The 12,500-nt window shown below is 24.5% G+C and overlaps 1 protein-coding gene across 2 annotated transcripts in view; it reads left to right on the forward strand.

Moving 5' to 3' along the window:
* Positions 1-12,500, forward strand: part of LOC100214490 (COP9 signalosome complex subunit 5) — a 26,442-nt gene that overhangs the window by 6,170 nt on the left and 7,772 nt on the right. For both annotated transcript variants that reach the window (XM_065811521.1, XM_065811520.1), the window contains exons 4-9: positions 1,613-1,741; positions 2,049-2,114; positions 2,231-2,316; positions 4,258-4,369; positions 10,017-10,082; positions 10,301-10,377. In XM_065811521.1, coding sequence (XP_065667593.1) covers positions 1,613-1,741; positions 2,049-2,114; positions 2,231-2,316; positions 4,258-4,369; positions 10,017-10,082; positions 10,301-10,377 — 536 coding nt within the window. The remainder of the gene's footprint in view (positions 1-1,612; positions 1,742-2,048; positions 2,115-2,230; positions 2,317-4,257; positions 4,370-10,016; positions 10,083-10,300; positions 10,378-12,500) is intronic.

Genomic DNA, 12,500 nt, shown 5'->3' on the forward strand with positions numbered 1-12,500 from the left:
AGTTGCACATTGAATTTTGTAGTTAAAAAAAATATTTTAGTCAGTAGAGTAAAATCAAGCAGATTATCTTTATAACTTATAGCTTTTTTTATCCATAAGAATCTATTAAGTAATTAAAATGTAATGAAAAAATTTTTCTGTTTGAAAAAGCAACTACAGCTATTTAATAGATTGTTTACCCAATTTTAAAAAAGAAAAGTTTCTGACCGCTTACCCTATGTTAAAAAATAAGTTTTGAGTTGCTTAACCAATGTTAAAAATGAAAAGTTTTAGTGATATCTTTTTGACTTTTTCTTTTAGGAAAATATATTTCAATTTTAATTATCTTTGGTTAAATAATAAAAAAAGTTATTTTTTATAATTTAACTTATTTTTAACAATTTTTAATAGTTAAAATATTATCATCACCGGTTGTTTTACTCATTGTGTTTTAACTATTTTTTTGCTGTATAATTGACATTAAAGTTAAACCAAAAGTTAAACCCATGAAAGTTCAGGTTGTAGTGAAGATATCATTTTTAATAAGTTTAGAGTTCTTTGTGCTATATTTATCAATAGGAACTTCTTAAATTACCTCAGAAGTGCAAGATATACCTAAGCTGGTTATTTTTGTAATCTTTTTCAATGGTTTAATGATTAATTATTATTATTATTGTTATTATTATTATTATTATTATTATTATTATTATTATTATTATATATATATATATATATATATATATATATATATATATATATATATATATATATATATATATATATATATATATATATATATACAACCCTCGGAATTAGGAAAAATGAGGTCGGCAATAAATTGCCATTTTTTGTGATATTTAAGATTCCACCGAACCTTAAATATCACAAAAAGCGCAAGTTCTAACCCAAGTTGCTTGTCTGGCTGGCTGCTTTGACAAAGGTATTTCCAAGCCATTTTTTGTCCCCAGTGGCCTTACAGTCAATTAAGTCATCTATGAAATGGATTGTGTTAAGGGAAAATTAGTGCTGTTCATCAGCACTCATCATGCCGATGGTAATTATGTATTTTAGCTGGATCTGGCTTCATCACAATATGCCAAAACCGTGACTAACTGCTATGAGACTTTTAATATCAATTTTGTCAAAAAAGTTGACAATCCACCAGCCATACCAGAGTGTCTCCTAATCAAAAACTTTTGGGCTATTTTGAAAAGCAAAGTATATGAAAGTAACTGGCAAGCAAAATATGTGAAGCAACTACAAACCAGAATAAAGCTTTGTCTGAAAAAAATTGTCCCTAACCTTGTATTTTTACTTTTTTGGGTCAACTCGTCTTGAAACAGACTGGTTGAAGACAAACCTAATTAAAATAAATAAATGAAAACTCTATTTAGTGATATTTTTATTTAATCTCTACCTTAAAAACTATAGGTGTAATTGCCCTTGAAAGTAAGTCCGGATTTTTAGTAACCACCTGTTATATGTTTATATGAATATATGTATGTATGTATATATATATATATATATATATATATATATATATATATATATATATATATATATATAATATATATATATATATATATATATATATATATATATATATATATATAAGATATATAATATTTTTTAGGTTGGACGTCTTGAAAATGCTATAGGTTGGTATCACTCGCATCCAGGATATGGTTGTTGGTTATCAGGAATTGATGTTAACACACAGATGCTTCATCAGCAGTTTCAGGAGCCTTTTGTTGCTATAGTTGTAAGGGTTAAAATGTATATCTATAAAAATATTTATACATAATTACTTTATAAGTAAATGTTATATAATATTTTTTTAATAATGTTTACACTTGTTTAATCTTTATTTTTCAATTTTCAATATTGCTAATGATTAGAAACAAATTGTTTTTTTTTGTCTTTCAAACAGCACACATTCATAACATAATCATCCCTTTTTTTTCTACTACCTTTTGTCTACAAGTAGATATTCTTTTTTTAAACTGTTGTTATAGATAAATTTTTATTTATTTTATGCATTATTTTTGATTATTCAGATTTGATTTTAGATAGATCCAACTAGAACAATTTCAGCAGGAAAAGTTAACATCGGTGCTTTTCGAACATATCCAAAAGTGCATTTTTTTCATTTATTAGTTTATCTTTCTATTTTATTAAGTTTATACCAGTTATCTTTGTTTTGAATAGTTTCGGTCACTATTATTTTATGTTGTATAGTTTTTTTATTTAGGGTTTCAAACCTCCAGATGAAGGCCCCTCTGAATATCAGACAATACCTCTTAGTAAGATAGAAGATTTTGGTGTACACTGTAAGGAGTAAGTATAGTTCTTTTTTTTTTTGTTCCATTAAATACATTATGTGTGTTAAATTTTTTGTTCTACCATTAAATACATTATGTGTGTTAAATTTTTTGTTCTACCATTAAATACATTATGTGTGTTAAATTTTTTGTTCTACCATTAAATACATTATGTGTGTTAAATTTGTCATTATATTTAAAGATATGGAACAAATTACTTAAATTACTTGGGCATTTGTGATTAAAAATTATAGTGGGTAATCTGAGTGTTTTTGAAAATGATAAAACTATCTAAAATAACGTTTTATTTAGAAATGCTTTTAAAATAAAATGTGCTTCTAAATAATTATGGTTAATTTGTTAGAATGTGTACTTTTTAACTAATTTACAAATTATGGTTCAATTAGAAGGTTGAGCAACAAAACAATTAAACAATTTGTTTAGATAGTAATAACTAATAAATAAATAATAAGTATTAGTAAATAAAATAAATTATAAATAATATATAACTAAATCCTAAATTGATGTAATGATCAAGTAAGCATGAGTTGTTCTGATAGAAATTATTTCATTCGAGAGCTCAAGTTTAAAAAATTTTATAACTTTTTATTTCTCTTGTTATTATTAAGTGCTTTCAAAAATTTATTGATATTTTTCTAAATATTACTTGATTCAAAATTCTAAATATTAATTAATTCTAAAGTGATTCAAGCTAGAGTGTTTTTTTTTTGTCTTCTATTAGATATGTTTTTTTGCATTTAGTGATTGCAGTTTTTCTTCTATTTATTCAAAGATGTTTTTACTTGTTCAGTATTTATTTATATTATATTATTTAAAATAGTTAATATTTTAAAAATAATTTTATAATTTTTATTAAATATTCCAGTTCATGATGTCTCTGTGCATTAAACTTGCCCACCTGTATAGACAAGTTGTCCACCTGTATAGTAAAGTTGTCTACCTGTATAGTAAAGTTATCCACCTGTGTAGTAAAGTTGTCCACCTGTATAGTAAAGTTGTCCACCTGTATAGTAAAGTTGTCCGCTTTGTATAGTAACTTTTTCATTTAAAATAATAACTACCATGCTATAACTATGTTCTTTTGCATTTAATATTCTAAAGTTTTGATTGTATAGTACTATAATACTTTTTTAGAAAAATATAGTGGTTTATTAGTGCTATAAAAAACCATAGTAACAAAAAATTGAATGTTTTGAAAAAATGATTAAAAGTTTTGAATGTCAATTTACTGAGGCTAAAGTATTTTATTTTTTATTCATAAAATTGCTTCAAAGAACCAAATCTGATTTTTAAGATGAATAAGATGAAGAATAAGTTGTCTTAAAGAACTTTGAATAAGATGTCTTTGATGGATAACTAATGTTTGTTTGAAGTCACATGATTTTAAACAAACACTTAATTGCTATATATTTAAAATGTCTGTAAATTTGTTTTATTATTGTTTTTCATAATGTGTTGAAATATTAAGTGAAATATTAAGTGCTCTATTTTGAAGATTCTTTTTATAGTGAAGCAATTTAAATATTTTTCTCAGTGAACAAAAATATTTGTATTTTTGTATAAAATTTTGAAGATTTTTTTTCATTGTTTGTTTTGAAAGTGAAGTACAAATGTTATATGTACTTAGTATTATTGCTCACTTTAAACTGCAAAAAATTACCAAATTTATTAGTTTTAAAAATTGTATAAAATCAGTAATTATGGATTAATTTTTAAATTTTAAAGGTCTGGACGAGATGAACTATGAGTTGTTTAAACTCATTTTAAAACACTGCGACCTATTCTATATAAAAAAAATTGTCCAGCAAGAATTTAAAAAATGTTAAAAATCAACAAACTTCAACCATTTTGGGAGTAAACCTTTAGCTGAACTTTTTGATTTTTTTCCTACCCTTTATGTTTAATATTATTGGATTGTCATACCCTTTATGTTTAGATACTATTCATTGGAGATGTCATATTTCAAGAGTTCTTTAGATCAAAAACTATTAGACTCATTATGGAACAAATATTGGGTCAACACACTTGCTTCTTCATCATTACTGACTGTATGTTATGTTTTTTAAATTTAATATGTTTTTAAAAAATTAATGTATATATATATATATATATATATATATATATATATATATATATATATATATATATATATACACACTGAAGCATATTCGTTTAGACGCGTCAATTTTTTTCTCTTTGTCTTAATTTTTTTCTATGAATTGTCAACTGACATGCATGCAAGTTATTATCAAAATAATTGTTGTGTTGTGGGCTAATAAAAATCACAAAAAAAATTTTTCTATGTGTCTTTATTAACATGAGAGTATGTTTGATATACAAAAGTACATTTTTTAATTGGAATATATCTATAGACGCAGTCATATTTTTGACATTAAAAGATGGAAATTAGTAATGCGTATGTCCTCCATTACACTGGATCACCTCAAAAAATCTGCCTTTCGTTGACTCCACTAGTCGTTGAAATGTAGTTTGATCCAACTCGGACCATGCTTCAAGGATTTTACACTTTAACTCAGTAACAGTTTTAAATTGGTGTCCGGCTGCTTTAGCGTCATAAACTTTTCTTTGTAGCATTCCCCACACATTCTCGATTGGATTTAAGTCCGGGCTACAAGCTGGCCATTCGAGAACCAGGATGTTGTGGTAGTTAAACCATTTCATAGAATGCCTAGATTTGTAAATTGCAGCATTATCTTGCTGAAATATGGCATTATCGTCCATGTTTTCATCCATATAAGTTATGAGAACATCATCCAACATTTCTGTATACTTTATCGAGTTCATTTTAGGTAAACCACAACACAGAGTCAATTTTCCTGAATAAGAAAATCCACCCCAAACCATTAAACTTCCTCCTCCATAATTTCGTTTTGTTTGTGGGTAATTTATTCCTCTTAGATCATGCCAATAACAACTGTAAGAGTCCGCACCATCTAAATTGAACTTTTTTTCATCTGAAATTACTATGTTTTGCCACTCATGAGTCCAATGCATATAGTTTTTAGCCAACTGTAATCTAGCAATTTTATGGTGTATTTTTAACATTGGTTTTGGTATGGTTTCTTCCACTTTACATTTGGTGTTGTACGTAGAATATGTGCAACATGTTTATTGGTGACAGGCAATAATAATTTATCCTTTATTTGTGTTGCATTCAATTTATTTTTGGTTACTTCGAAGCAAATTCGATTAATTTGCCGATTTGTTAATACTTTGTTGCCGTTTGTTGCTTTTTTTACACCGTAATTGTCACCTTTTGCAATGTAGTTTTGTACAACATGGTCAGATCTTCCAATTTTTCTTGCTATTTCTTGTATAGAAAGTGCTGGTGAGATTTCTGAGCCACAATATAAATTAATTTGTATTTTTTCAGCATCTGTCAAATACTTTCCTTTAGACATTTTGTAAAATGCAATAAAAATGATAGTGGCAGAGCAAAAGATCAAATTACTTTAAAATTTATCAATTTATTTGTGTAAAAGTGATTAAAAATCAATAATTACCGTTATTAACCTGATTGCGTCTATAGACATATTCCAATTTAAAAATGTGCTTTTGTATATCAAACATACTCACATGTTAATAAAGACACATAGAAAAATTTTTTTTGTGGTTTTTATTAGTCCACAACACAACAATTATTTTGATAATAACTTGCATGCATTTTAGTTGACAATACATTGAAAAAAATTAAGATAAAGAGAAAAAAATTGATGCGTCTAAACAAATATGCCTCAGTGTGTATATATATATATATATATATATATATATATATATATATATATATATATATATATATATATATATATATATATATATATATATATATATATATATATATATATATATATATAAACAGGGCTCAATTTAACAGTCGGACATTGGACAAAGTAATCAAACATTTTGATGACGGGAATTAAGTTCTACAAAATAAAGCTTCAACAGGAATGGCGTGCGATCAAACACAATTGCTGACCCGCAAATGATTTTTTTGTTTACAACTTGACCACAACTGTTTAGATGTTTTGATGATTTAAATGTTTCAGAAATGCACTAAAAAAAGAAATGTTAAGCTAAACTTAAACTAGGAAAAAAATTAAAAAAACTAAAGAAACAACAAAACAATTCCTTACAAAAAAGAAAACAAATTAGGTTTAAAATAAAACTATAAAAACTTGAAGTTAAAATTACTTTTTGTTGCATTTTTGATTGCATTTGAGAAAAATTACTTTAAAATTTATCTTTTAAAATATTTTGTTTAAAGTTACGAAAAACGCTTTTACAAATTAATTTTATTGTTTGATGATTATTAATATATAAATTAACAAATTTCATTTAAATTATTGAAAAGTGAAATTAAATTATTGAAAAGAAAAAAATATAATATTTTTAAGTTTGTAAACATTTTTTTTAAAAAGTTGCAAAAAAAATTGTTTAAAAAAAAAATGAAGTTTTATTTAAATCATAATTTTTAATTATGATTTTAAAAAGACTTCATGGAGGGGGTAGGGAGGTAGACAATTTGTTAGAGGGGGAGGAGGTGGGGTCTCAATTTTGTGATGTAACATTTTTTTTTTTTTAGTTTCAAATCTAGAAAAGACTTTCTTTTAATTAAAAGAGTATCTGACCGAACCAAAACTCTCAGTTGATGTATTTACATGTTGATTGTAAAATCAACTATGCCTAAATCTTACTTAGTCAATGTGTATACTCCGTAAATGGAGTAGTTACAGCCTGTTAAAGAGCTGTTACCTCTGTAACAGTCTATACGCAAGGCATGTTCTGCACTTTGACTTTTTATGGTCCAAGTGGTAAAATTTTGTAAACTTTATTTTGTAAATTTTTGTAAGACATGGAAAAATAGTTTCAAACGCTTAAATTTATCACAAAAAATACATACCTACTAAAAATAAATTAAGTGTAACATTTAATTTACACATAATTCTTTTATTTAAAATGGTCATAATAATTAATTTTTGATTTTATTTAAAGCCTTTGCGTAAGATTAAAACTTAACTAAAAAAAAAAAATCAGTGGTTAAAAGTTATTTAACATAACAATTTTTATAAATGCATTTAAATTGTTAAAACATCAAAACAGTTGTTGTCGTATTTTTAAAGGAAAAAAAAATCATTGTCAGTTACAGCGTGAAAATTTAAGTCTATTTAAAAAAGCATACAATATTAAATTGAAACTATTTTATTAAAAAACAAAAATCTGCGATGAAATACTAAGTCAATTAAAAAAATCTAATACTAAAGTCATTAAAAAAATACCATAATAATTTTTCTGGTTCCTTTTGATATATGTATTAAAAAAATATATAACAATTTTTTTTGGGTACTCTTATGGTTGGTTTCAGCAGTCCGAAATTACAACTTATACGTTCTGCACTGTTATTCACAACGAGAAGACCAGTGGCATAATAATTTTAAATCTAATATAACCAGGAAATATGTCCCAGTTTGATGAATTGATTTTCAGCTATTCTGTTTTATGTAAAGTCGTTTTTAATAAATGAAGAAAAACCTGCTTTCAGGGCCAATAAATTCTTCTATTTTTTTAAATATTTTATTTTAATTGTCAATAAAAAATTCATAACTAAGTTTTCCCATCTTATAACTGTCAAACTTAGCTGTTTAAGATAATTCAAAACATAAAATAGTGTAAATAAAGATATTTCAAGAACCAGCTTTCCCTCTTGTAATGATTTTATATTAGGACATAAGCTACTGAATTGTGCCTGAAGAAGGTCATATTTTAAATAATAAGCTCTTTGTGTTATAAATCTGGCATGATGTGAAGCCATTGGAAATCTAAAAGTCTTATACTTAGCCACCTAACTAAAGAACTGCTAATTGTATAAAACACTTGTAGTTATTTCTTGGAAATATCTCATTATTGAGACAATTTTGAATGAATCCTAATGGTTTAGAAGCCTAAATTTTTATAAAAAACTTAATTATTAAAACTTATAGTCAAACACACTATTCTAATTAGGAATGATTAACACGGCTGGTCTTTCAACTTCCTCTTTACCAAGTTCTTTTATTTCTACTATTATTTTTGAGTCAAAATGCATGGTAAGATTTTAACCCTAAGCCAATATAAAAAAGTTGTCTTTAATATTACATTCAGTTTTATTTATACTTAACTTTTTCTGCTTTAAAATACTTCATTTAGAAATACAATAATCATTTGTCTTTCCAGAGTTGTTATTTATAAGTGAAGCAAGATTTGCACTTAGTGCAATTGTACTCCATATCGTGCTTTTGGAGTTAAATCTTTTCCAAATTTTTTCAGAACAAAAAAAGGAATAGTTTAAGATTTTTAATTTTTTTAATAGGCTGGAGATTATTGAAAGTTTCTAAACATTTTGTTGTATCTTCAAATTTCTCAGAAACAAACTCTTTCTGTTTTCTCGTTGACTCTTTTGTCCTTTAAAAGTTTTATTTTATTTCACTTTTTGTTTTCTTTCTTACAATTTTTTTTGAGATTTTATCTTTACCTAACATTTTTTGAACACATGTTCCTTTTTGGTTGTTAAGAAAATCTATATCTTGTCTAGTTTTTAAATTTTTATCTTTCATCATAATATCTTCACTTCAATTTTTTTGACTTATCATCATATGTCTCCTCAAGCATTATTGTAAAAGTTTCTCCTTTTAAAAATAAATTTTTACTTATACTATTCCTGTGTTTGTTTAAATCCTTTCTCTTTTTTTCAAAGGCAACAATCTTGTCTCTAAATAAAACAAAACTAGAAGAATTCTTTAAAAAATATCATAATTCATTACAAATATGAACACTTTTATGACCTAATAATTGTTATCTTTATATAAAAGTTAAGTTACTTACATAAAGTCAATTTAAAATTGCTTAAATTATAAATTAAAAAGCATTTTAATATAACTAACATCTGATATTTATATCATTGTTAACAAAAGGACTCCTGCTTTTTGCCTAATTTCTTATCTTCGTGAAGGACACACAGTAAACATTTTTGGAGACAACCACCTATTTCAGCACGTTAAGCAGAGAAAAAAAAATCACTTAATGGACATGAAGCTATATTTAACTGAAGAAATGTTTGGAAAATCAGCTCTTAGCTGATTTTCCAACTCTTAGGAAATCAAATGGGTAGGGCTGACCATTCCTATCGTCTTTTGCAATAAAACAAAACATGATCTAAAATCAGATATATCAAGCTACTTAAATAACCCTTATAGTATTTTTGAAATGATTGTAAATGACCCTGCCCCCTCCAAATTGTCAAATTGTTCAAGAAATAGAAATTTTTGTAGTTTCAGACTGCTGGGACTAACCATAAAAGAAATAATATATTATTTTGATACATGTATTAAAAGAAACCACAAAAATTATTATGGAGCTTTTTTAGACAAAAGTTTTTAGACAAAGAAATTTGAATAAGAATAGATTTAATTTTTGTGATCAACCAAAAACATTATTTATAAACCAATATTTTTTTTACTAGATGTTCAAAGTAATTTATGTTAAAAAATGTTAAAATCATATCTAATAAAAGCATATTTAATTCTTTATTTATAAGAGTGAACTTGAGTATAGAGCAAGAGAGAGAAGAAGGGGGGTATTAGATGGATTTTGGTAAATTATTTTAAGAAAAATTGATTTGTATGTTGATTTTTATGTTAGAATGTTGATTACATAACAAATCAAGTAATGGATTTATCTGAAAAGTTAGAACAGTCAGTGAGCCAAGTAAGATTTTTTCCTTTATGTGCATTGAATAAAACAAAAATTTTCTAAATGAAATTATTTGTAGAAATCTAGTTACTGGTTATTTGTTACTATTTTTAAATATTGTAATTTGGTTTTTTTAATTGTTACTTTTTTCCCTATTTAGATTTAAAATTTAGAAAAAATTTGTAGTTGCATATAAAATTTAGATGTGTATTTGTATAACATATGACATTTAGATATCTCGATCACACTTTAGTGTTTCATTTGAATCAAAGAAAGAAGAAGGGAAACTGCAGAAAGCAAATAAAGATTGGTAAATATTGATATTATTACTAGATAAATAATGATTAGTAAATAAAATTTCTGGTTTAAAAAATTCAATAAATTACTTTTTTTTTTTTGAAATTTCTTGCTGAATATCTCCCATGTTCTTTAATGGGATATATATCTCACTGGATACATTTCAAGAAACATATGACTCTCACAGTACTAATTCAATTAATATATTGTTTTTTAGTAACTTTTGAAACAAAAATATTTTGTCCTGTTCTACCCAGTTAACAAGTTAATTGTAAATAAAATTGTTTACAAAGTTATCATAAAAAGTGTTTAATCATTAAAATTAAAAATGTCTAAACATTCATTTTAAAAACCCTGCATCTTAAAAAAGTTAAACTGTTTTTGTATTAAACTTTATCAAGGTTTTCCTGTTAAAAAAATTAATCTAAAATATACTGAAAATCTTCAGTTACCAAGCAATGTATATATATATATATATATATATATATATATATATATATATATATATATATATATATATATATAATATATATATATATATATATATATATATATATATATATATATATATATATATATATACAGGTCTTGTTTTAAATAAAAAATGCTTAATGTGTTAGCCAAAAGTGAATTTGATGTCATAAAATTCTTTTTATTTTTTTATTTTTAAAACACATTAACTTTTTTAAATTACTGCAATAACATTAATTACTGCAAAACAAGTTATTTAACTCGTTTTTTACAATTTCTATTATATTAAGTAACTAAATTTAATATTACATTTTAAAAAACTTTTGATATAGACAAATTTTTTCCTTTTTCGACATTTGTATAAATGAGTTGAAATATGTTAAATTTTTTTAAATGATAATTTCTTAAATTTTTAATTGCGGCTTTACAACTAAAAATGATTTTTTGTTTTAAAAAAGTTAAAGTGTAACAAATAAAAAAATTATGTTAATTTACTTTATTTATTAAAAGTTTATTATTTTATTAGCAATTTTATTGTGAAGGCAAAGATTATTTTTCCTAACACTATTTATTAAAATTATATCACTTTATATATCATTTATTAAAAAATAATTGCTGTGCTTTAACTTGCGTTATAAAAAAAAGTTTAACTTACCTTTAGTGCAAATTTTTGATGCAGCTACGGAATATGTTCATTTTGAGTAAAAAAAAAAGTTGTGATAAAAATGATCTAATTTTTTTTAAGAATAAATAAAGTTTAAATATTGAACAATATTTAGTAATGTTCTTAAATAAATTTGACAGTTAAGTAAAACCCTAGCATTAACTTTAATTTTAATAAACTTGAATATATTTTTTTTATCTTAATTAAATTTTTTTCAAAATTAAATTATATATATATTTTTTATCAGAATTAAATTATATATTTTTATTACATTTGTTTTAAATTAGATAATATATTTTTTATCAGAATTAAATTATATTATTATTATGATCTTTGATTCAAGCTTAAAGTATTAGCATTTTTTGAGCGAAAAAATCTATCATTAAAATTAAATGAAAATAAAATGTCATAATATAGTAATAAATATAAAATAATATATATATATATATATATAATATATATATATATATATATATATATATATATATATATATATATATTAGGGTGGCCCTTATATGATGATAAAAAATTAAATAAGAGCAATGTTAAGTCTGACCATTTTAAATGGTTCCATTTCATACAAAAAAATTATGTGTAAAGTTTCATAAAAAAATATTAATATTTAGAGGTGGCTCAACGCCGTCAAAGTTTTCTCATATACGAATTTTTGATGTCTGTGACAGAATTCAGCACATTTTGCCATCAGTTTCATACAGAAAATTAATTCTAACTACAAAAAACAGTTCTTAATTACAGAGACAAACACAGAAACAATAGAATACACAAAGTTACACATCTTCACTTAGTTGAACTAGTTAATTGTGAAGTAAGGTGGATTTTTTCACATTCGGAAAGTTTGCCCGGTTCTGTTCGATAACCTGCAGAGCATATTGCAGCTGTTCTTCGCTCTTAAATCGGCCAGACTTTGTTGCATCTTGGATCAAGGCAACTCCTCGTTCTGCATGGTCGTTTGTTACTGCCTGGGATTTTACGATTGCCTC

Source organism: Hydra vulgaris, chromosome 12, assembly GCF_038396675.1.
Source record: "Hydra vulgaris chromosome 12, alternate assembly HydraT2T_AEP".
Classification (NCBI taxonomy): Eukaryota; Metazoa; Cnidaria; class Hydrozoa; order Anthoathecata; family Hydridae; genus Hydra; species Hydra vulgaris.